This window comes from Delphinapterus leucas, chromosome 2 (assembly GCF_059928025.1).
Source record: "Delphinapterus leucas isolate spDelLeu-1000000601 "Yukka" chromosome 2, BTC_Dleu_Yukka2, whole genome shotgun sequence".
Lineage (NCBI taxonomy): Eukaryota > Metazoa > Chordata > Mammalia > Artiodactyla > Monodontidae > Delphinapterus > Delphinapterus leucas.
This window is the reverse complement of record NC_143130.1, coordinates 65,166,395-65,191,943: the sequence shown is the minus strand read 5'-3', so window position 1 is coordinate 65,191,943 and position 25,549 is coordinate 65,166,395. Positions and strand designations below refer to the sequence as shown.

The following is a 25,549-nucleotide window of genomic DNA, read 5'->3' as shown; positions in this document are numbered from 1 at the left end:
TCCCATTGTGATGACAGATTTCCCTTGGCATTATGGTACAGTTTTCATGTTCTTGTTTTGTTCTTTAATTCTGGCCTAACCCTCCTATTGGGAGGACGACCCCGACCCTCCAGCAGCAGGATACAGGCTCTGAGATGGATTCCTAGGACTGGGAGCATTGTAAACCTGGGTTATGGAGAAGGGAGAAGCAAGGGGGAGGGGGCGGAATGGCTCCAATTGGGACAGATAATGAAGAAGGGATGGTGGGTCAGATAGAGATAGCTAGTTATACAAGCCTGGTTAGGGGTTAGGGGGTGTTTTGTTATTTTGGAGAGAGAGAGAGAGAGAGAGAGAGAGAGAGAGAGAGAGTGTGTGTGTGTGTGTGTGTGTTTTGGGGGTGAAGTGTTCCCAGATGATCCTCCCAGGAGGATTATTATTTTAATAATAATTTAATAATAAATGTTATTATTTTATTTTGCCAGCCAGAAGCTTCCAGCTGGAAGTATTTGGATCTAGACACCTGAAGTCTACTCCAACACTCAAGTGCCAGAAATAAGAAACTTTCTAGCAGGAACCTGCAGTAGTTACTCTACACCATATTCAACTCTACACTGGATCCATTCATTCAGGGAAATGGAGTTGACATAGACAGTCTGGGCTGGCTGGCTGGATCCAGATCGGCAGCCCTGGGAGCCCTAAATGAGTGAGCGGGGCAGGTTGGGGGATGTGGCCTTTGCCAAGACATTAAGGACTTGAGGCCTGAAAATGCAGACAACTCAGGAGGTGATTTGCAGCAACCAGCCTGAGTGGAGGTAGGCCAATGCCAAGATATTGGTGTCACAGGGATCCTCGGAAAAAACGGTCAAATTGGGCCTTAAGCCCCCAGTGCTACCAAGAATTGATTTTTCTTTCTTACAGACATGAAATATTTTGAGTATTGGCCTTAGGTGAGGCATGTCAATGTCTCTAAGCTGCTCTCTGAAAGATGGACTGCTTAGCTGCTCTATAGAGTCAAAAACAACTGTATAGCCCCCACTTTAAAGCTAGGTTAAGGAATCCAGTTGCTGGATTTAAGAGTATTCAAACAGGTGAGGGAGACACTTGTCCTTTTGTATGTCAAAGGAGGCCAAAGGAAATTGTCTTTGAATTTCACCATGAACTCAGAATTTCTGTCCTGGGGAGAGTAATAAGAGGGCCAGGACACCCCTTCCCTTTGCCAGAATGGTGGTCTGATGTTCCTTATAGGTAGCCTGGGGAGGACAAGACCATGAAGGGTCACCATTCCTCCCTCATCAATCCTGAGTGAGCAATGGCAATTCGAGGGCCAGGCCAAGGGCTGGAAGCAATCCGGGGCCAGGGTGGCAGCTCCGCAATGCCTTCAGGAGCCAGGCTCCATCTGACTTTCTCCCCTGCCACCCTTACTTAGCTTTTGTCCTAATGGTTGCAAGATGGCTGCTTTACTGTCTGGTTTTGTGTCTGCACTTCAGGCACAAAGAGAAAAGAGAGTGAAAGGCAAAAGTCAAGGCTCATGCCAGATAAGCCTGCTCTTTTCTATTTTTTTAATTGTGGAAAAATAAACACAACATAAAATTTATCTTCGCCACTTTTAAGTGTATAGTTCAGTAGTAAGTGCATTCACATTGTTGTGCAATCAATCTCCAGTCTCTTTTCAGCAAAACTGAAACTCTGTACCCATTAAACAATAACTCCCCATTCTCCCTCTCCCAGTCCCTAGCAACCACCATTCTACTTTCTGTCTCCATGAATTTGACTACATTAGTACCTCATGTAAGTGGAATCATACAATATTTGTCTTTCTGTGGTTGGCTTTTTTCACTTAGGTTCATCCATGTTCTATCATGTGTCAGAATTTCCTTCCTTTTTAAGGCTGAATAATATTCCATTTTATTGATGGACACTTGCATTGCTTCCACCTTTTGGCTATTGTGAATAATGCTGCTATGAATATGGATGTACAAATATCTCTGAGACACTCATTTCAATTCTTTTGGATACACCCAGAAGTAGAATTGTTGGATCCTATGGTAGTTCTATCTCTAGATTTTTGAGGAACCACCATGATGTTTTCGATAGTGTCAACAATCTCCTTTAACAAAGGGCTTTCCCTGAAGCCCCAACCAGTGAATTTCACTTCCATCTCATTGGCCACATTAGATCATGTGACTGCCTCTAGCTACAAAGGGAGTCTGAGGAAGACTGTATTTTCAACTAGGCATAGAACAAACATTCCCTGACCTGAGGAGATTCCTGTGTGCTGGGATGGTCTAGCTGTTTGTGTCCAGGGCCAAATGTCTGAGTCACAGCTGAGCCTGTCCTACAAACACTCTGCCTATCCCCTGCCCACAGTGTTTGCCCTTTCTGGGGAGTATCAGCACCCTATTAAGCCACTGCTTCCAGGAATGACAGCCAGTACTCATTTCCTTCCCTCCTGACTTGATCTCTCTAGCAATTATGATAAAAGTCTTCCCCCAGCCTCTGCCATAAACTATATACTATACAGTTTATGCTATAAACTACCCTGTGCTGTTCCTTCACTGTCCATCACGGCTGAATTGTGCCTTCCCTGCCAGACTGTAAGTCCTCTGGGACAGGACCTGTGTCACCACCTTGGGGCACAAAGCACAGGACTGACTCCTGGTGGAGGAAAGGAAAGCAAATTCCTCTAGATTAGTTCTAAGTTCTGCTGTGGGGCTCCTGGATCTCTCAGCTCAGGGGCACCTCTCCCTGGGATGCTTCTCCCCCAGGTCTTGAGGCCTATTCGGGGCTACTCATACTGAGAACTGTGAGGCCAGGCCCAGACTGGACAGGGCTGGACAGAGCAGAGAGAAGCAGGGTGGATTGGAGGGGAGGCTGATGACCTTCAAGAACTCTGGACCAGATGGCCTGGCCTTGATCCCTCCACTCTCTGCCCCATCCCTAGGAGCAGTCACACAGACACAGCCATTATCAAACTTACATTCAGAAACACATGTGCACTTAGATTCAGAGAGTTACTCACAGGTGTTCACAAATACAGACACCCATGCCTCACTGCCACACACAAACACTATAATTAAGTTTGAATTCAGCACTTACATGCAAGAGGGCAAATCTTGGTTCCTCCACTTGATGGTTGGATATCCTTAAGTAAGTTACCTATCTCCTTGTGTCTTAATTTCCTTATTTGTGAAAATGAGGATAATAATAGCATTACCTCATTGCATTGCTGGAAAGATGAAATGAGATAAAATGGTAAAGAGCTTAAAACAGTGGCTGACACACAGAGGTGAGCATGTATTCATGCATATTTCCTAAGCCCTCTCTCATATTGCTGCTGACACTTGGTGGTGGGTCTGGCCATAAGACAAATTGGAGTCCCTTTATCTCTCTGAGCCTCAGTTTTCTCACCTGTAAAATGGGGATAATATTATCTACATGGTCCAGCTGTTGTGAGGATTTAAAGAGGCCCCACATGGAAAGCTCTTAGTCTCTACCCTGGCCCACAGAGGACTGCTACACTTTAGCTGTTGCTGTCTGTAACTAATGGAGAACAGGTCAGAGAATAGGTGCAGGGGCTGGATGTGCCAAGGCAGAGGCCTGACCCCCATCTCTCCCCAGGCTGGGGGTTCAAGCCTGACCCCCCCATCTCCTCCCAGGCTGAAACTGGTTCCTATAAAGACAGAGCCCCAGGTCATGGGGAGGGGGTTGGGGCGGTGTCAGAGCTGCTCCCCCTTTGGGGGCCTGGGGTAGCCACTAGCCTGGCATGGGGCTGGGGGCAGGGCTGGCCGGGTGGCCGGGGGCGGAAGGAAAAGGGGAAAACCAGCTAGGTGGAAATTACCCTGCGGTTCGCTCAGGCGCCCACGACACACTGTATTTATAGAGAGCTCCCAGCAGCTCTCAATGCCTCACAGTCGAATTAACTCTTTCCAGGCCACGGTACCAGCCTGGGGGCGGAGAACACTGGACTGGGGGTCAGACAGCCAGATCTGAGCTCCGGCTCTGCTGCCAGCGGCCTGGAGGGGGAGCTGGGGTGGTCAGTGACCATTCACCTGTCCCCCTAGCAGAAAATAAACTTCGGATCTTGGGAGGGTGGGACAGGGTGGGAGATGGGCAGAGATCAGACCAGCGCCCCTTTACTAGGGCCCCCGCGTGGGTCTGGACCCGGGTCAGGGGCGAGTCTCGGCCGGGTGCCCTGCCCAGCGGGCGGGCTCAGGCCTCTGCCCCAAACCTTCGCCGCGGGGCCAATCCCGCCTCCGGGGCGCACCCGGGCCGCCTTTCCGGGCCTGCAGCTTCCTCCAGCCCGCCCCGCCCCTCGGACTCCCGGGGCCGCCCCCGGACCCCTTTCGCGCCCGGCCTCGCGGCGGCGGCGGCGGCGGCGGCGGCGGCGACGGCGGCGACGACGACTCGGCAGCGCTCCGCCGCGTCCCCGAGTCCCGGGAGTCAGGCGCGGCGCGGTGAGTGCTTGCGTGGCGGGCTCGGCGCGCGTCCGGGCGGCCTTTGTTTGCGGCCGAGCCCTGCCCCGGGCTGCCGGGCAGCGTGCCTGCTGCAGGGCTGCTAGAGCGGGCGGTGAGCCCCCTCTCTCGCAGGGCGCCCCCACCCCAGCCCTCTCCTTGGGCCCGGGCTGGCCTCCGCGCGGGGAGCACGGTGGACCCCGGCTCTGGGTCCCGGAGGAGGCAGGGGGCTACCAGAGTCCAGCCCCGCCCCCAACCTTGCGTCCCCTCCCTGGCCGGCGGGGTCCGGGGCAGTGTGGGACCTGCCCTCTCCCGGGAAGCCGCTGGAGGAGGCTGGGCGGGTAGCTGTGATCGCGGAGGCCCTGGGTGTGCAGGGGGAATAGAGGCAGATCTGTCATTGTGTTGATGATTCTGGAAAGCTTCACGAAGCCGCTAGCTGGAGCTAGGAGGGAAGTAGAGTCTCGCGGAGTCCCTTTAGAGGAAAACACCCTGACCTGACCACTAGTTCTGAGGAGGGAGAGGTGCCAGGGAGAGGAGGGCGAGGGGCTGGATCGGGGAGGGGGGTCCATTCTGCCTGGCCCAGAATGATGAAGGAGTGGGTGACTGGAGGGCTTCCACGGGCAGCAGTGGGCACGAGGGGACAGATTCTGAGAAGGACAGGCAGGGACAGCTGGCCTGGGTGAAGGGATGCATAGTTGTTGGAGGGTGGGAGGCAGAGCACGAGGGAGCAGGGGTGGGGCCATTTGGGCTTGGGAAGTCTCAGGGAGATGGTGGGTGGGGTAGGATGGAGAGGGGGTGGAGGAAAGGTAGGGACCCAGGGTGGGGACACACTAGAGGGGAGGGGATTGGATTGAATCCCAGTGTCCCAGGTCCTCTATTGCTGCTTAGCTAGCGAATTGGCAGGTTTGGGGGCCTAAGGCAGTGAAACGCCAGAAAAGGGGATTTCTTTCTCAGCCAAACCTGCCCTAATGAGAAATGCGTGATGGATGACTCAGATATGGGATCTTATCATCGAGGAAAACGTTAAGCAAATAGGAAGGCAAAAACCATTGGGGAGTTGGGAGGGTTTGTTTGACTTAATTGAGAAAAACTATTTACCTTCAAATTGGATGTGGATAATTGTAAATGAGTCTGATTTCATCATTAAATGAAGGCCCTAGGTCCTTTTCTTACATGCTTGTCTCTAGCAGTTAGCTTCTATGTTAGAAAGTAATGAAGCTGTTCTGTTTTTAAGAGAGTTCTTTATTTAGTTCAGCCTCCTCTCTGACTCCCTCTTGCCTCCCAGAAGTCCCTAGGAAATCTGATGCTGTGCAGCCTTCCTTGTAGTTTGGGGCCCTGCACACAGGTGGGTGCTTTTGGAGGCTGAGAGAAATTGAAGTCTAAACTTGAATTTTAACTCTAAACACGTCCGATGGGTTGGGCTGATCTGAGTGGCAGGGCTCTGAGGCTGTGGGTATGAGTGGTGGCTCATATTTCCAGCTCTTTAGGAAATGGGAATATTTTGGGTGAGTATAGATTAAGCATTAACACTTACGTTAACCATTAAGCATGGAAATCTTTCTCCGCTGTATTACACATATCACAGTTTTTGCACTAAGGACTTTTGTATAGCAAAGGGACTCTTTGAGGGAGTGAGCTTTGCACTAAGTGGCTTCAGTGATGCTTGTATTGGTCCCATGACTGACTTTGGAATTCTTTTCTGTCTTCAGTGACATCACTGGTGGTTTCTCCTGCCTGCTTTCAGTGAGCTTTCCAATTCATTCCAGACTCCTGTGTTCCAAGAAATCAGGCAATCCAGCTTGTTAGAGATGGGAAGCCTACATTAAAGCAAGCCCAAGGATGAGAAGGGGTTCTGGGATTTGAGGACCGCTTTTCCTTCCTGTCCTCAGCCCTCTGCACCTCTGTCTGGGCACCCAATGGAAGCAGGTTGGCTGAATGTCTGAGATACCCAGATGACTGATAGCTGGGTCAGGTGCTTGAATGTTTGTGGAAAGGACAGTTATAGAAGTGTTGTCCCTTCTGTAGAGCCTGTGTCCTTATTCTGCTGAGGTGGACTTCTGAAAGTTCCGGTGGGAATTCCTCTATCCTTAAACTGTAACCTTCTATGGAGTCGTCAATCTTCATTCTTTGGAGTAGGATTTGGGTTTGATGCTGAGCTGAGCAATACTGTTTGGGGTCAGAGACCGAGTGTGATCATAGAGCCGTAAGCTGGGATTCCACGGCACCCAAAGAGACTCCTAGAAAGTGTTGTAGAACAAGTGTCTGGCTTATTGCAGGCTGCTTCTTGGTTGGACATACAGGGCTTGTGCTATGTGAAGAAAAATGACCGAAATCCAAGCAGCCTCTGAGATTAACAGAGCCTGAACCCGTGGCCCTGAGTCACGGGGTCAGGTGAGGAGGAAGAAGGGCAGGCAGGATGATGTCACTGCCCATGAGCTTATCCTCTGAGTGGGTGGCCACTTCCATTGCTGTCCTTTTCCCACACCCCCAGGGCAGGAATGACAGGGAGGTCCACTGGCAAAAGAGGGAAGGCATAGTCAGGGCCTGGGGGAGGAGGGCAAAGAGGGTGGGAACCGGTCCATGTGATCTTTGAGAAATTTCTTTTGGTCTCGTTGGCTCAGAATGGATCAGACATCTGGGAGAGGGCCACGTGTGCTTTATGTAACCCTTGCCTGCCAACCCCAGTTCTGGCACCCCTGCAGTAAGAGATTCCAGATAGGCGCATTGAGTTTTCAGGTTTGGAGGGTGGGGCTGTGATGGATGCAGTCCTATGAGGTAGGGTATCATTAGCTCCATTGTATAGATGGGTAAACTGAGGCCCAGAAAGAAGTCCTGTGCCCAAAGACATGCATTTGGCAAATTTTGGGGCTGGGATGCTGTCTCCCTCCAGAACTGGCTCTTTCTGCCGCTCTGGAGGCAGACACAATCTTTACCCCTCATTCTGGAGCCTGATAAGATGTGCTAAGGGTCCCCACAGCAAGGCAGAGGATTCATCTGGGGAGCTGGGGAGAGGTATCCCAGACTAGTTGTCCTTGCAGCCCAGTTGGAACCATTGCTGAGAGTTCTTACTCTTCGAGAGGCCTGGTCCTCAGCACACTCATGCCTTTCAAGAGTCCCTCTTACACCCTCCAGTTCTGACCAGTGCTCCCAGACAGCTGCCCCCATTCTTCCTCGTTCTCTTTGTGGTCCAGAGAATGAATGCCTCCTCCACACCCCTAATGCCTTTGGGCCTTTGACCTTCCTGAGGCTTAGGGAGGGTATGTTGGAGGGAACCCGCTGGGAGTGGAGTTTGAGAAACATCTTTTGTTGGGAGCCTGGGAGCAGGGAGAGATACTACCTCTGGGAGGCAGGGCTCCCAGGTCACCCTAAATCAGTGTAGGCTCCTAGGAACTGGGCCTCCCATGGGGGAGACACTGGAATGTGTACTTATGGGGATGGCCCTGTACTGGGGGATGTGGTGGCAGCAGGGGCAGTAGGGGCTTGAGCCCACTGGGAGGAGGAAGGGAGAGAGGACCACCAGTGATGAGCCAGACACAGAGATGGAGCTGAATTGTGATTTGCTGCTTTGGAGCTTGGGTGCTGGTGGGGTCCTAGGAGCAAAGGGGGTCAGAGAAAGAGTACTGTTCCCAGGGACCTAGATGTATAGATGTATAGCCTGACAGAGGAGGCTCAGTGCAGAGGATCCCAGGAGGACTTTTCCCCATGCCCATGGCAATAATAACAAAAGTAGTAATAATCGTTACCACTGTTTGAGTGCTAGGGGCTTTAAGTCCTCTCTGTATGTTATTTTATTCTTACAGCAGTTCTGTGGGGTAGGGATTGTTACCCACTTTTTAGGGATGTGGAATCAAATCTCAAAGAGGTTAAGTCATTTAAACTTGATCATGTGTCTAGCAAGGCTTCCGAGTTAGAATCTGAACCTAGGCCTGCCTGCTGTACCTGAGCTCAAACTGTACCCTGGGGCAGGCAAGGCAGTCTGATGATGCCATTTAACAAGTGAGGAATTGAGGCCCAGGGCCACTTGTGAGCAGGCCCTTAGTCACCTCTCATGGTGATTGATGACTGAGCGTGACAGCCTACACTCGTTTCTCTAGGCTCAGATTCCCATCTCTATGATGGGCATGGAAGTGGGCACTGGACAGGTGAACTCCAAGGAGCCTTCAAGCTCTGAGGACTAGTGACGCCTGCTACACTCAGGAGGAGGAATCCCTGGAGATCCAGAGGGGCTGGTGCTTAGGTAGAGAGGGGTCTGCAGCATTGTTTTGCCTGGGTGAACCTCTTTCAGGGTAGAAACCTAAAGAATGTGAAGGCAGGGAGGTGTTTAGGTAGAACTCATCTGGAGTAAGTGGACCCTTCCTTGAGTGAAGTCTGGAAAGTCTTCTGGAAGGGATGGGGTTTCCAGACGTATCTAGGTAGGCACTTAACAGGACTCAGCAGAAGTTGAGTGAATGCAGATACATGTGTCACAGGCCTGCCAGGGCTTGACCTGGGATCCGCGCTCTGATTTGGTCTTATGCTCTCTCATGCCTTCCCCTCCTCTCTCCACTCCCCTCCTCTGAATCCTTTTTTTCTGGCCAGACCTCTTCTGAGCTAAGTGTAGCTTTCACTTTTTTTTCAGGGCTCTGTGTTTCTGTTGGTGTGTGTGTGTGTGTACCTCCCGTGTGCACCCATGTGCGTGCATAGCCTCTGCACACACTTCCAGTTCTGAGATGGTGTCACACTGCCTTGTCAAGTGGCTGTTGAACCCTGGAAGATGCAAACTCATTTTGTGCTGGCCCCTCAGCCAGAAGAGGGTGTGAGAGGCAGGCCAGCTGCTGTAGCAAAAGTCACCATGTTCTCAGATCTACTGAGATGTCTATGTTCTCTCTGGTTTTGCCTCCTCCGGTTCTGATGCCCTGACTTCAGTGTGGAGAGGGTGCCTCGGTGGGGATGGTCTGGCTTGGGGAGGCCAGGGGCTCTGCTCTGTCCTGTTCTCCCTCTTCTTGTTCTTCCTATAAGCCATAAGGGAAGCAAGCTGCGGATGCCAGCCCCACTCTCCTGGGCTGGCACTGATGACACACTGCTGTCTTGACTTACACAGAAATCACTTGGAGAGAAAGAATTGATTTCTTCTCTTGGGTGAGATCGCGGGGGTGGGGAGCAGTGCCCAGTGGACAGCCTTGAACCCCAAAGGCCCAAACTGACTCATTATCAGGAAAAAGAAAGGCCAACAGGATTCCCGGGGAACTCTGGAGATCCCCTCGACTCTTTCCCCAGACTCCATTTATAGAGCACCTATACTAACTAGGACAGATTAGATAATTTTGCTCAGTTGAGTCCTATAATCGTCCTATGAGGGTGGAGTTTAAATTCCTATTGCACAAATGAGCAAACGGAGACTTAGAGAGGATGTTTTCCCAAAGTTGCGTGGCTAGGAAGTGACAGAGTCTGGATTTGAACCTATATCTCCGACTCCAGAGTCATCTTCTAAAACACCAGGGCTCACTCCTTCCATGAAGCTTCTCGTGACTACACCAGCCCAGCATGTGATCGTCGTCATAGCACAGGAAGGAGGCCAGGACCTTCCTTTGATGGTTAAGGAGATGAAGACCCTGAGAGACAATGGGCTTGCTCTAGGGAGCCTAGCAAGTCAGTGATAGAGCCTGGTCTAAAACCCACATAAATCTTTATGTTGCTGTTTTCCTTTTTCGTTTGTTAATACAAAAGAATTACATGCTCGTTGTCAAAGTTACAGAAGTACATCAATGAGAAGGTGGAAGTAGACCTTTACCTTCATTCCCATGCCCCAGAGTTGGGTTCACTATCATACTTCCAGACCCATTTTCTATATACAAACATTCATCCATCCATCTGTCTGTCTAAACACACAGGCATTCATTCGTTCGTTCATTGAACAGTGCTTTGGACACTCATTATGTGCCAAGCCTTTGGTAGAGCTGAGGATCCAATAGTAAATAAAGCAGACGTGGTTCCTGCTCAGGGAGGTCTCAGTATGACACGAGGTAAACAAACTGCAACGCAGAACAGGGACATCCTTAGAGTGGCAGACCTCCAACCCAGCTTTTCTGCCAAGGTGACCCTCAGGATGTCATCCAGGAAGAAGGAACTGTGTTTGCAAATACCCTGTGAGGTAGGGAAGAGGGTCTCATTGTAAGAGACCCTGATGAGAGGTCAGTGAGAGGAGGTGAGGCTGGGGAGGTGGGCAGGGCTGGACCAGGCAGGGCCCTGCATGCCGTGGAGGAGCTGATTAGATATTGAAAGTGATGACATGATGCACTTCTGTTTTTACAGCAGTTTTTCTGGTTGCCGTGTAGAGTCTAGATGGGAGTATAGAACTGGGTTGGGGGACAAGAGAGAAAGCGGGGGACCGGTGAGGAGGCTTTTGTCGTCATGCAGGCAAGAGATGATGGCGACTTGGCAGACCAGAGAGAGAAGCAGAGGTGGAGGGGAATAGAGAGAGTAAAGATATATCGGGTTGCCAAACTTCTCCTCTAAAGGCCAGAAAGTAAATAGTTTAGGCTTTGTGACTATTGCGACTACTCAGTTCTACTGTTGTAGTGGAAAAGCAGCCACAGACAATATGTGAATGAATGAAGTGTGGCTGTGTGCCAATGAAACTTTATTTACGGATACTGAAATTTGAATTTCATGTGATTTCCATGTGTCATGAAATAGTCTTCTTCTTTTGATTTTCTAACCATTTAAAAAGGTAAACCTTGTCTTAACTGGTGAACTGAACAAAAGCATGTGGTGAGCTGGATTTGGTGCTGGGGCTGTAGTTTGCAGACCCTTGAGATATATTTTGGGGTCAGGGATGGCTGTTCTTGGCGATGGATTGTAAGGGTGTGAGAAATCAGGTTTCTGGCTTGATCAGAGGGGGTGGAAGATGGTGCCTTTACGAAGTGGGAAGGGCTGGGGAGGAACAGGTTTGGGGGAGAAATCAAGAGTTTGAAGAGGGACATGTTAAGAGGGAGATGCCTGTGAGTCATTGGAACATAGATATTTAGGAGACAGTTGGGTTTATGTTTGGAGCTCAGATGAGAGGTGTGGACTTGGAGAAGTAAATCTGGGAGTTGCCAGCATATAAATGATATTTAAAGCCATGGGAGTGGATGAAATCATCTAGGAAAAAATAGTAGAGAGAATTAAGGAGAGGGCCTAGGAGCAAGTTCCAGGGGGTTCAGTGCCAGAGAAGGAAGGGCCTGCACTGAAATATAGGAGATGGAGCGAGAGGTAGGTGACTAGATCTTGGACCATGGGACCATTTATTAATATAGAAATTAGGTCATATAACTCGCAATATTCTTTATTCACATGACCTATGTCATGGGCTTATTTCCATGTAAGTACACCTTCTTTTGAAAGGCGGTATGCTATTCCATTATATACATGCACCATAATTAATGTACCAGTTCCCTGTTGTTTTCCATTTTTGCTGCTGCCTGGGTGTCTTTGAGAATGGAGCTAGTGTTTCTGTAAGCCAGTCCCTGCCAACTATGGCCCCTGGGCCCAATCTTTTGCTGCTTGTTTTTGTATAGCCCAGAAGCTAAGAATGGTTTTTACATTTCTAATGGTTGAAAAAAAATCATGTGATTCATGAAAATTATATGCAATTCAGTTCCGAGTGTCCATAAATAAAGTTCTATTGGAACACAGCTCTGCTCATGCATTTATGCACTGTCTCTGGCTGCTTTCCTGCTGTAAGGGCAGAGTCAAGCACTTGTGACAGATATGGGAGGGCCTGCAAAGCCTAAAACATTTGCTATCTGGACCTTCACGGAAGAAATTATGCTGACCCCTGCCTGACTCGATTCTACATCCAGAACCAGCAGTAGGTCCACACAGAGGCTGAGCAGGGTATTTTGAGCATCTCCGGGAGGACACGATCTAGAGAAAAAATTCTTTGATGCCCGAAATTCTGCCATCAGCTCTTATTTTGAGTAAACCATTGCCCTTTTAAAACATCATCCTTTAAAATTCAAACCTCCTCTGCAAGGTTAACATTACATATGCATCAATTAATCAAAGGTTGGGCCTACCTATGGCAACAATATTACTCCTCTACTTAAAACCCTTTCTTTCTTATCACCTACAAGCTAAATCCAAACATGACCTCCTGTTCCAGCCCTGGCTTGCCCTTTAGCTTCTCCTCCTCCTGTGACCACCATCTTATATCTCCTGTCTGCCCACATGGAAGGGCCTGCGTTCCTCCAGCCTCCCATGCTGCTTCCTTCCTCACTGCCTTTGCATGGGTTTCTCCCAGTGCCTGGAATGGCCTTTCCCAGCCTGACCACCTGGGGAGCTTCAGGTCAATTTTAAGGGTTCACCTTTAGGGTTATCGTGTCTCTGAGGTACCTCCAAGTGGTCCTCACTGTATCTTAAGTAGCACACTGTACTGAACTACAGTGATTTCTGTGCACTCCCCTATTGTAATGCAGGCTCCTTGAGGACAGAGACAGTTTAGTCCTCTCTCTGTCCCCATTGCCTGCCTAACAGGCACTCAGTGAAGAGTTAAGTGAATAGCTAAATACACGAATGAACGTATATTCAAGGACTCCTTCGGTTGTAGATAATAGAAACCTGGCTCAAACTGGCTTAAGGGAAAAAAAAAGATTGCTCATGTATCTGGGCAGTCTGGTGCAGCTTGCTTCAGGCATAGGGGCTGAAATGTTGTTTTCGGGGCTCAGTATCCCTCCTGCCTTCACCTCTGCCTCTGTATTTGTTTGGATCAATTCTTTAGGTTGTTGCTAGCTGATAGATTCATTGCCAACAGCCCCAGACCACATCCTTCTTAGCAACCTCAGCAAGAAAAGTGTTTTCTGAGAGCGCCAGCAGCAAAGCCCTGGGAGGTCTCTGATTGGGTGTGGCTTGGCTCACAGGCTCATTCCCAAGCAAATCACTGAGTGGGGGCAGGGCGGACATCCTCCAGTACGCTGGGTCTGGTCACACGCCGAGGGCTGAGGCTGGGGATCAGCCCCACCAGCACCAAATGGATTGGGTTCCCTGCAGGAAAGCGGAGCCCTGTTATCACAAGGAGCCAGCCTAGAACGAGAGGGGGGCACTCTAGCAGAAAGGATGAGGAACAAAATAAGAGTATCAAGACTGACTAGTGAAGGTAGAGAAGGTCTGCGCAGCATCTGTTTTACTTCTGTATCAAGGAAAGAAGGGACAGAAGCTGTTAAGAAGGAACCCAAGTTCAGGCCAGGAGGGGAGGTGATAATCTGCTTTAAATGGATTTGTCTTCTGGCCCCTAGGATTGCTGAGTGAATTTGGAGATAAGATCTCTGACAAGCGATCAGGGATATTTCAGGACAACTGGGGTAGACAGTGGGGGCGGGGGGAGGGGGAAGGTGTGGGTCGCAACATTCCAGTTTCCCACTGTGTACAGAATCTATCCAGGGTCCCTAACCGACCCCTGAGCACCTCCCTTGCCTCATCTCCTGACTGCCTCTCCTCGGTGTCCCCGTCTTCCCAGAATATGCTGTGGGTGCTTGCTGCTCCGTGACTTTGCCTGTGCCAGACAGCTGAAATGTCTCCTCCTCTAGGAGGTCCAACTAAACCTCCCCACTCCTCCATGAAGTGCTTGACCCTCCGTTCCCGTAATACCTGCTATAAACCTGCATCATGTTTGTTGTGTGAATGGATAAATGAATGCTGGAAGACCCAAGATGGGCAAATAACCAGTTTTATGGGGAATAAGGTAGATTATGGGAAGAACAGATTGGTGACCTTAATCCCTGACAAAACCCTGGAACTAATTGTCAATTGAGCACTTGAGGAAGAGTCCAGTTTCTTCAAATGAGCCTTTTTTCTGGTTCTTCTCCACTTGAGTGGTCCCCCGCCAGAAGCAGTGACACTTTGGGGATGAGAAAGATGGGCAGCTGGGTGAGTGGCAGCACAAGTAGGAAAATTTGTGACCCCAAAGCCCTGAATAGTAGATGGACGTTGATCCTGGGGCAGACCCTAGGGCTGTACGGGTTTCCTGTTCCCGTCCTCTCCCTGAGGACCTTGATGACACAAGAAACAAAGTGGGGAGAGGAGGGCAACCTTTTTAGATAAATTCATTTGTTCTCTTCTTCATCCACCAAAAATTATTGAGCACCTTCTATGCACCAGGTACTGTCAAAACAGTACTTCAAAAATGGCATCGTTACATAACATCGTGGCATGGTTACATAACACTGTGACTGCACTTAATGCCACCAAATTGTACACTTAAAAATGGTTAAAATGGGAATTCCCTGGGGGTCAAGTTGTTAGGACTACACGCTTTCACTGCCAAGGGTCCAGGTTCGATCCCTGGTTGGGGAACTAAGATCCCACAAGCCATGGGGTGAGGCAAAAAAGAAGAAAAAAAGGTTCAAGTGGTAAACTTCATGTTGTGTGTATTTTGCCATAATTAAAAAATATATATCATGGCAGTTGGAGTGAGGGACTCAGCTTAACTGAATGAAATGTAACAGTAACAAATGAGACATCCTATAAAGCTCCACCCCTTCCCTGGATTTTTCAGAAGAGGATGGCAGAGATGTGGATCTGCAGCAATGTGAGCAAATGACTTCTGCTTGTTGGCCACAGATTTGACAGTCTATTATTTTGAGTTGTTTTGGTGAAAAATGTGGCATGGCTGCCCAATATGACCTCTACCAGGGAGAGGAAGATCCAATACTTGCAGGGCTGTTATAAGGGAGGGGGCAGACTTGTTCTGCATGGTCCAAGGGGTCGAATGAGGAATGATACGGGCTGACAGACTTTGGCTCAGTAAAAGGTAGAGCTTTCCACCAATGAGAGCTGCTCAAAAGCCAGTGGAGTTCTTTGGGAGGTAGTGGGTGCCCATCCCTAGAGGGAGCAAACAGAGGTTGTGGGAGTGGCCAGAGAAAGGTTCCCTGTTCTGCGACCTGACCATTGCATCTTCTTCAGAATTTGTTTGGTGGCGGCGGGGGCGGGGGGGGGGGGGGCTCTTCTCATTCCATGAGCTCCCTCAGTGATCCCAACTTTGGCTTCCATGAATAGCTTCCCCATCCTGTTCTGAGTTCCAGCTCTGTGTGTCCAGGAATCCATCAAACACTTTGTCACGGATGATCCATTCCAAGCCCAGTCAGAATTGTTCTTCCCCCCTCATTTCCAGGTCTCCCCATCTTCTGTGTGTGACACATGCACCCATTGGTTGAAGCCTTCAGTACATCCTTGGCTCTTCCAGCCCCTCGCGTACAAACAATCCCTAAGACAGTCATGTCTACCCTTGAAATATCTCCTAAGCTGTGCCCAGGTATCATTAAGTGACTCTGATGAGATAGTGTTCAGTTCATGTTTTGAAACACCTATTCTAGATGTGGTTTCCTTTTGCTGCTCTGAGCAGTAGCAATTTTCACGGGGTGGGAAGAGGGGGAAGAGAAGGCGGGAGAGGAAGGGAGGGATGAGTCCCTAAATGAGTCACTTCAGATGCTGTTAGAAAGACCCAGAATAACGGTGACGCTAGAACAGATGCTTTATTCTCACCCAAGCTACAGTCCGGGTACGTCCAGTGCTGATACTGCAGCCACTCAGGGGCCTTCTGTCCTGCTGTTCTGCAGTCCCCAGGGTGTTGCCTTTGGCAGCATGGTCCTAGATAGCTCACCACAGCTGTGTTCCAGCCAGTGGGAAGGGGGAGGAAGAGAGAGAGGGTATGCTCCTTCTCTTTAAAGGCATGCCCCAGAAGTTGTACACATCAGTTCCTCCCACATCCTATTAACCAGAAAATGATCACATGGCCATACCCTGCTGCAAGGCAGGCTGGGATCTGTAGTCTTTAGCCAGGAGGCCCTGTGCCTAACAAAATATTCTACAGAAGAGGAGGAGAATAGATGTAAGGGGAACACTAGTGGTTTCTACCACAGTCATTTTGTACATTTCAGTGTGACCTGCATGGCAGTTAATTGGCAAGACCTTAAGGATAGAGTACGTGAAGGCTTAACGTACTAATGAAGTTCCATTAGCATCCAGTAAAGCGTTTTTTTCTTTTATAGATGGGAACATGGAGCTCAGAGAGGGGAAGTCACCTATTAAGACTGCACAGCAAAGTGTCAGAAGTGGGGCTAGAACCCAAACTTTGGGCTCACTTTTTACTGTTTCAAAGAGATCTGGCTGAGAGGCTGACAAGCAGTGCCAGGAGGACAGGTCTCTTGGGGCTGGGGAGAGACCACTTTCCCAGCCTGTCTACCTGCGGAGCTGCTCATCATTTGTCAGCACTCACCTTTAGGGTTATCATATCTCAGAGGTGCCTCCAAATAGCCCTCACTGTATCTGAAATAGCACTCTGTACGGAACTGAGGTGATTTCTGTGCACTTCCCTATTGATGCAAGACAGACGCAGCTTAGTCCTCTGTTCCCAGTGCCTGCCTACCAGGGACTTGGTGAATAGTTAAGTGAATAACTAAATACACAAATGAATGTATATTCAAGGACTCCTTCAATTGCAGGTAATAGAAACTTAGCTCAAACTGGCCTGAGGGGGGAAAAAAATGATTGGCTCAAGTATCTGGGCAGTCTAGGTGTACAGCTTGCTTCAGGCATAGCTGGATCCAGGGGCTTAACTGCTGTTTTCAGAAGCTGTGCTTCTATCCTATGCTGGCTAGCAAAGATTGACGCTGGTTATGTGGCTTGACCCTTCTTGCCCTCTCCGTGGGAAATGTTGTCCAAGCAGTCCTGGCAGGAATTGGGAAGAGGCAGGGGGTTAAGAGAATATGGGGTGCTATTGGTGGTCATGGTAGGGGCAAGGAGTTCCTCTTGGATATCCCCAGGTCCAGGGCATCTTGGTAAAGAGCCCAGCCTCAGCCCTTGTTCTTTGGTTTCGGCTTTATGGAGGTACATCTTGGGTCATCTCTTGGGAGCTTCCCTGTGGCTCCACCTCTGCTGAGGTTGTTTGCACTTACTGTACCCTCAGGCCAAGGGTGACCTGGCCCCCTCACTCCTGCTCCTCTGGGAAAGCCAAGGCACCCTGTGGTCTTTCCTGGCAGGGTTCTGTGGAGTTCCTGCATTCGGCAGGGTGGGGGGTGGGGTGGGGTGGGGAGGAAGAACCGTCTGCTGACTCCAGGGCAGGTCCTGCCTGGGGATGACAATTCCCCTTTGTAGAAAAGGTGGGCAACGTAGTATGAATGCAGAGTGAGGTCTGTGTGTCTCCATGGGGCTCTGCGTACTAGGCAGCCCATCTGTCCCACTGGTCACAGGCCATACTCTCATTCCCTGGCAGCATCTTGTCTCTGAGATGTGTTTCTCCCTCCTGCCTTCAGCTCTGGGAGCCCAGCTGTCGGGGTGGGAGTCTCTTGGTGTCCTCGGTTCCGGTGTGTCAAGGGCTTCTCCCCAGGGAAAGCACGAGAGTGGGAACTTCCCTGAGTCCAGAGTCTAGGAAGGGAGTTGAAGGGAGCAAATCCAATGCCCACCCCTGCGAACCTCTCATCCTCCCTCTGGAGGGAAGGACAGCTCGGCCCTTGGGGAACCTGATAGGTCTGGTCGGAAGAGAGGTGCTCCCTGACCTCCCCACATTCGTGGAGGTGGCAGGCAGTCCCAAGCGACCCTGGCAAGTACAACCCAGTGGCAGGAATTAGCTTGATGGATGAAGGAGAAGTCATAAGAAAGGTCTTGAGTACAAGGCAGAGGCCTGTGGGTTTACTCCCGTGGTAAATAGGGAACCATGAGAGGTGCCTGTGGGGGAAGGTTGTGAGCAGATTCCTACCTCAGGTCCTAAGATGAGACATGTAAAATGTGGGGTTGTCAGGGATGGACTGGAGGGTCCCAGGAGGATCACGGGAGTGCTGGTCGCACAGGTCGGGGTGGGAGACGGTGGGCATGGGCAGCAGTGGGAAGGGTGAGGGAGGCCCAGGAAAGACAGGCCTTGGTTCTGTCTGGGGGTGAAAGAAAGGAAGGGAGACTCGGAATCTGGGAGTTTCTTAACCTTAGTCCCTGTGATTCCCTCAGTGGGCAGGCAAGCATGGCAGGCCGCTGCCTGCCAGCACTTCCTCTGGGCCGTGGTGGCCCTTGTAGGCAGGATGTGGTGCCCGCCAAGGGTGACTTTGTGAATGGAGCGTGAAGGCTGCTGACTCAGCAGGTGGCAAGGCTTTGAGGCCGCCAGGTTTGGACCGGAAGTGTCTGGGAAGGAAGTGGCTGCTCAGGGCTTCCCCGCCGTGGACAGCTGGGGGTGGAGGATGTGCTGGGCAGGATGCACCCGGCTTGGCTAAGGGACTCCCTCAGCTCAGCTGCTGGGTGTGTGTGGGGGTGGGGTGGGGAGTGGGGTGCTAGGCTGGGATTGGGAGGGTTGAGGCTGGGTGCCTGTGACTGGAATTGGTGCTAATGGCTGTTGATGACATTTGCTCCCTGGAAGGGCAGAGAGGTGTGTCAGGAGGTGGGGAACTCGAACCCTTCTCATCTGTGCTCTCTGGCAAATTACATCACACTAACGAAGTCCCCTCCCTTATCGGGGCTTTAATTTTTTTCTTCTTGCAGAATGGGACCAAGTCAGGCAGCCCCGCTCCCTGGGTGGTTTTGGAGAGTGTGAAACCTTTTATATTTTTGTGAAATCGTGTTGGATAGCATGAATCGACCCTGGTGACGTGGGTTGGTCAGGAGGTGGCACGAACAATCAGGCAGCAGCTGTGGGACACAGGGAGAAGGCGGACAGCTTGGTGGGGCTGGGGGCGGGCAGAAGGGCAGCCAGGACCAGGAGCGGGGCTGGACCCGGGGAGGTCTGGGCCTCCCTGGCTCAGGTCTGACGTGTAGTCACAGAAATACCTCACTCGGTCCTGACTCCGCTTGGGGGGTCAGCCCCAGTCCAGGCCTCGTCCATTTCTGATCGGTCTTGGGTACTCACTACACACAGGTTAAACTAGCCAGTGTCTTGTCCCTTCAGCCCCGCACTCATATACCAGGCTGCCTTCTAGAAGTCTCACCTGCAAGTTCCTGCACAAACACTGCTCACGGTACGTGCCCTACACCGAACCCTTCCACGTCCTCTGTCTCCGTGAGTGTCCCACGTGGTCACTGGGCTCAAAACCATGGACACCCTGACTGCTCCCTCTCTCTCTCCCCTGTCCTACCATGCTGTCGCTTTCTCCCAGACCTGCTTTGTCTCTTCTGTCCAGCTTTTCTCATTTATCCTGCACGTGCTGTCAGAGTAATCTTTAGGAACCACAGCTCTGACCATATCCTTTCCCCTATTCCAGAACCTTCAGTGGCTCCCAGCTGCCTTTAGGACAAACTTTCAACCTCTTAGCCAATCTCTAAGTCTTATTCTCCCATACCAGCTGTTGTTTTGAGCCAAACCAATCCGTGTACCTCCTTGGCCTGAGCAGGCAGACTTGCCTTTACTAGCTGCCTTGCCTCTCCTTCCTTTTGTTTGCATACCAACATCTTAGAAGGGGTGGGTCCCAGCTGCCCACTGCCCTGCTCCCCTGATCCAGCCTCCCCAGTGACTCACTTCCCTCCTGCCAGCATCTCTCAAAATATCCCTCAGCAGGGAGCCTTGTGCGGGTATAGGAGGGAGGACCTCCCAGCGAGCAGTTGCAGCCTTCCACCAAGCTGGTCCAGGGGAGATGAGGTGAGAGAGGGCCTGGGGAGGACGTTTTGAGACAAAGGCCTCGCTTCCTCTTCCTCGCAGGCAGGGGCAGCCTTCCACCACGGAGAGCCCAGCTGTCAGCTGCCTCACGGGAAGATGCTGTGTGGACCGGGCAGCACGGGTATGCGTGTGGCCACTGCCCTGGGAGTGCTGTGGTTCTGCCTCGCAGGTGAGGGGAGCAGAGTGGGGCCTGGAGGTGGGGGAGGAGGGGACCATTCCCACCAAGCCTGTCTGTCTAGCAGGGCTGGGGAGGTTTTGGCTAACCTCCCAATCTCCTCTCTGCCCTGTCCACCTCATTCCTACCTCTGGGATCCAACAGGCAACTTACTTTACATTTTTTAGACTCTGTTTTCTCTTCTGTAAAATGGTAACGTGAGCACTAAATGTGATAACGCTGTTTCTCGAACAAACTGTATGTGTGCTTCCTCCCCAGGGCCTTTGCACATACTGTTCCCTCTGCCTGAAACTTTCTGCCCCCGAATGTCTGCATGACTTGATCCCTTATTTCATTCAAGCCTTTGCTCAAATGCCACCTTCCCCAGGCTTTCCTGGCTACCTTGTATAAAATAGTTCATCTTGCCTCCCTTGCCCTGACCTTACTTCATGCTTCTTCCCAACGTTTATCTCCACCTGACCTATTATATGTTTGCTTGCTGATTGCCTGCTCTGCTCAAAGAGCAGGATGTATCTCCAGGGCCAAGATTGATGCCAGCCACATAGCAGGTGTGTGTCCCACACAGTTCTTGGCACAGAGTTAGCATTCAATAATGGCAGCTACTTGAATAACAACATCATCATAATTCAAATCCTGATTAGTTTCTGCTCTAAGGGAGAGTTTGCCTTCTCCCGCCAAGGGGTAGACAAAGTTGAGTGTCTGGTGCCATCTGGTGGTCGGAAAGAGGAAGCACCGCTTTGCCCAGAGCTATTGATCCTTTGATTTCTTCAGACAAAGGGCTTTGTCTGGGTGATTCCTCCGGTTTCATCCCCCAAATGCCCGATACAAGGGACACCCTGTTGGTCTCCAACTGGAGAGCTGGCCTGTGGCACCTGGCATTGTGGCAAGAGATCCAATGCCCACTTAAGACCTTTAGAGATCACTACACACTGCAAAGATGATGATACCCACTCCCTGTATGTTATTCATGATGAAAATACTAACTATAAAATGCTATTTTTCTAAGTGTGAGAAACCTTTAATGAGTGCAGTATTCAGTTAGCTTTGTTTCGAGACTGTTTGATCTTCACACTTTTTTTTTTTTTTTTTGCGGTACGCGGGCCTCTCACTGTTGTGGCCTCTCCCGTTGCGGAGCACAGGCTCCGGACACGCAGGCTCAGCGGCCATGGCTCATGGGCCCAGCCACTCCGCGGCATGTGGGATCTTCCCGGACCGGGGCACGAACCCGTGTCCCCTGCATCGGCAGGCGGACTCTCAACCACTGCGCCACCAGGGAAGCCCTATCTTCACACTTTTTGAGTGTGCCTGCTTTGCTGATGCCCAAAGCACAAAATCTAACCATTACCCAAGAATGGCAGTGCCAGGCTAGGGGACACATCTCACCAAAAGAAAAGCTATCAGGAACCCCTGCTTAATTTTCCAGGGCTCTAAAAGAAGAGCTGGACTGGAGGCAGAGGTGACTGGGTGGGAGGCTGCAGGGTAAATCCACAGGATAGAGGGCAGGGGTAGGAGCAGGGGAACCTGCCCCACCGGGCTTTTCTCTGGTTGTGTCATACTCTTTTTTCATTCCCTTTCAATCTCAGCTTAATATCTCTTTATGGAGAAAGTGGCTCACCACCATATTTAAATACATGGGTATTCTTTCTTTCTTGCATAAAAACTAATCATGTGTATTTAGGAAAAGAAAAGTGAAAAAGCACTTGTGATTCTTTCTCATCCAGAGAAAACCACTAATAACATTTTGGTGCATACTTTTTTAAGACTCCCTTTTTACAATTTGTAAAGATAATATATATTTGGGAAATGCAACCAGCACAGACAGGTGTAAAATACCTGCCAGAGTTTTGAAGAGCTACCTCCTTGCTTTCTATCCACTGGCTTGCTTTCTTCCTTCATACCCCTAATCACATACTAATAAGAATTTGTGTGCTAGTTTGTCCCTCTCTCCCACTAAGACGTAAGCTCTGTAGGAGTGTGACCTTGGTGTTGTTCTCCGTGGCATTCCTAACTCTTACCCCTGGCATAGCGGGTGCTTACTATATTCCTGCTGATTGAATTAGAACCAAAGGTAATAAACTCTTAGGCCTTAAAAAAAAAAGGGGGTGGACAGGGCCTGAAGTTAACCCGGAAGGGGAGGGGGACTAGGGAGGCCCGGAGTGTCCCGGCCCCTCCTCACCGTCCCACCCCACCAACCGCATCCCCAGGCGCCGCAGTGGAAGTCCGGATCCCTGAAGACCCCGTGGTGGCCCTCGTGGGCACTGACGCCACCCTGCGCTGCTCCTTCTCGCCCGAGCCCGGCTTCAGCCTGGCACAGCTCAACCTCATCTGGCAGCTGACAGACACCAAACAGCTGGTGCACAGCTTCGCCGAGGGCCGCGACCGGGGCAGCGCCTATGCCAATCGCACTGCGCTCTTCCCAGACCTGCTGGCTCAGGGCAACGCGTCCCTGAGGCTGCAGCGCGTGCGCGTGGCTGATGAGGGCAGTTTCACCTGCTTTCTGAACATCCGGGACTTTGGCAGCGGCAGAGCTGCGGTCAGCCTGCAGGTGGCAGGTGAGAGCCGCGAAGGGGGTGTGTGTGCCCTCCCTTTGGCACACCCCTCATACTTCCCGCAGCCCCTTTACCCACTGACCCAGGGCTGACCCGTGTCCTCACAACCCCAGGCACCTTTCCCCTCCACTGTGTCCCGCTGCCCTTGCCTTACGTTGACCTCTGCCCTCTACCCTCTGCTCTCTTCCAGCCCCCTACTCAAAGCCCAGCATGACCCTGGAGCCCAACAAGGACCTGCGGCCCGGGGACACGGTGACCATCACGTGCTCCAGCTACCGGGGCTACCCCGAGGCCGAAGTGTTCTGGCAGGATGGGCAGGGTGCGCCCTTGACCGGCAACGTAACCACGTCGCAGACGGCTAAGGAGCAGGGCTTGTTCGACGTGCGCAGTGTCCTGAGGGTGGTGTTGGGCGCTAATGGCACCTACAGCTGCCTGGTGCGCAACCCCGTGCTGCAGCAGGACGCTCATGGCTCTGTCACCATTACACCGCATAGAAACCCCACAGGTTTTTGTTTTGTTTTCTTAAATGTCCCCCCTGGGGGTGGTGGTGGTCCTGTGTGCGGGGGTCACGGTATCTGAATCTAGCTCCATACCTTCAGTCTCTCGGAACAGTGAGATGCCTAATAATAATAACGGAAAAGGTAAACAGGGTGCATAGGCGGCGATCTAACCGTGGTGGGAGTGGGTGAGGGTGATGGTTACAGGTCCTCTCAGCTCTCTGGGTCCCCTGACTCCAGGGCTCTGGAAACCTCTAGAGAGAATGGAGAAGCATTCAGATCTCAGAAGAGAGTGGAAGGACAGGAGAGGGAAATGGATCCTGGTGGAAAGGGGAGTTTTGCTAGGGCTGGAGGCTGCTCTAGGCCGGGTCCCCCCCCCCCCCCGGGATGGACCTTCTCAGGCCAAGGCTAAACTGCTGTGATTCTTGTCAGATTAGGGAGACTCCATGTCTGGAAGTGCTGAGGCTTAATCTGTTTTTAGGTCTGGGGAGAAAATGGGGAGGTGGAATGGGACCTGGGGGTTGATGGAGGAGCAGGATGCTGCGGGGTGGTAGCCCAGAGTGTCGGCGCCCCTCCTCACTGCCTGCCGCTCCAACCTCGCCCTCAGGCGCTGTGGAAGTCCAGGTTCCCGAAGACCCCGTGGTGGCCCTCGTGGGCACTGACGCCACCCTGCGCTGCTCCTTCTCGCCCGAGCCCGGCTTCAGCCTGGCACAGCTCAACCTCATCTGGCAGCTGACAGACACCAAACAGCTGGTGCACAGCTTCGCCGAGGGCCGCGACCAGGGCAGCGCCTATGCCAATCGCACTGCGCTCTTCCCAGACCTGCTGGCTCAGGGCAACGCGTCCCTGAGGCTGCAGCGCGTGCGCGTGGCTGATGAGGGCAGCTTCACCTGCTTCGTGAGCATCCGGGACTTCGGCAGCGCCGCGGTCAGCCTGCAGGTGGCAGGTGAGAGCCGCGAAGGGGAGGGGGTCCCCTCCCTTTGGCACACTCCTCATACTTCCCGCAGCCCCTTTACCCACTGACCCAGGACTGACCCGTGTCCTCACGGCCCCAGGCACCTTTCCCCTCCACTGTGTCCCGCTGCCCTTGCCTTACGTTGACCTCTGCCTTCTACCCTCTGCTCTCTTCCAGCCCCCTACTCAAAGCCCAGCATGACCCTAGAGCCCAACAAGGACCTGCGGCCCGGGGACACGGTGACCATCACGTGCTCCAGCTACCGGGGCTACCCCGAGGCCGAAGTGTTCTGGCAGGATGGGCAGGGTGCGCCCTTGACTGGCAATGTAACCACATCGCAGATGGCTAACGAGCAGGGCTTGTTCGACGTGCGCAGTGTCCTGAGGGTGGTGTTGGGCGCTAATGGCACCTACAGCTGCCTGGTGCGCAACCCCGTGCTGCAGCAGGACGCTCATGGCTCTGTCACCATCACAGGTAGGGGCAGACGAACAGCTGGGGAAGGATAGAGGGGCCGTTGCCTTTTATCTGGACCCTGAGCTGGAATTTAGGTAGGCTTGGGTGGTCAGAAGACTTAAAACATTTTCATACATTTCAGGTGTTTCAGACTCTACTCCAAGAAGTCCTTAAGGGACTTGCTTTATCGAGCTGATAGGAATCATTTGTAGTGTTTGCCCTTCTAAGAGTGTCTTAGGTGGTACTTGTGCTTCTTGTACAGGGAACTGAGTACCTGCCTGGATCTGGAGGTGTGGGCGGGAGTTCTGGAGCAGCCACAAGGCATGGCTCTGGAGTGCTTTCCTACGGGAACCTCTCCAAGTGCTGGGAAGGTGTTGCTACATCACCATCTGATGCTGGGCACCATCTGACTGCGAGGCCCTGAGAGACAGCTGGGCCTCTCCAGGTGGCCATACCTCTCACTCCATCAACGTCAGCTCTCCTGATGGAGTTGAGCGGGACCCAGGCAGCCTTGGGAACAGCCGGGCTCTCTCTGCTGCCCCCATGTGGTCAAACACTAGATCAACGCCGCCCCTTCGTAGTTGCCGGAATCTCTGGTTTTGGGGTCCTAGCCCAGACGCACTTCCCTTCCTTTAGTGCCCACCTGAGTGCCACTCAGGTGAAGCGGGCTCAGGCCCACACTCAGGCCAGGAGAGGCAGTCTTAATCCTTGTTTGGACCTCATTCTGGCTCCTCTGTCCCTCCTCATGGGCCACCTAAGCTTTCCCAAGGGTCTCCCAGCATTCTCTGGGGTCAGAACAGCACGTTCTGTCCATCTGGTTCTCCTATTTTCTCTTCCATGACTTCCACCCGACCCACAGCCCATGCAAGTCCTAATCCCCCTGGTGGCCAGTTTCTGCATAAGC

General features: G+C 51.7%; 1 protein-coding gene across 2 annotated transcripts in view; it reads left to right on the top strand.

The window, feature by feature from the left end:
* Positions 1-4,344: 4,344 nt before the first annotated feature.
* The window catches only part of CD276 (CD276 molecule), a 30,506-nt gene continuing 9,301 nt past the window's right edge, over positions 4,345-25,549 (top strand). For both annotated transcript variants that reach the window (XM_089907020.1, XM_089907019.1), the window contains exons 1-6: positions 4,345-4,433; positions 20,059-20,185; positions 22,396-22,743; positions 22,931-23,245; positions 23,845-24,183; positions 24,370-24,666. In XM_089907020.1, coding sequence (XP_089763146.1) covers positions 20,113-20,185; positions 22,396-22,743; positions 22,931-23,245; positions 23,845-24,183; positions 24,370-24,666 — 1,372 coding nt within the window. In that variant the 5' untranslated portion in view covers positions 4,345-4,433; positions 20,059-20,112. The remainder of the gene's footprint in view (positions 4,434-20,058; positions 20,186-22,395; positions 22,744-22,930; positions 23,246-23,844; positions 24,184-24,369; positions 24,667-25,549) is intronic.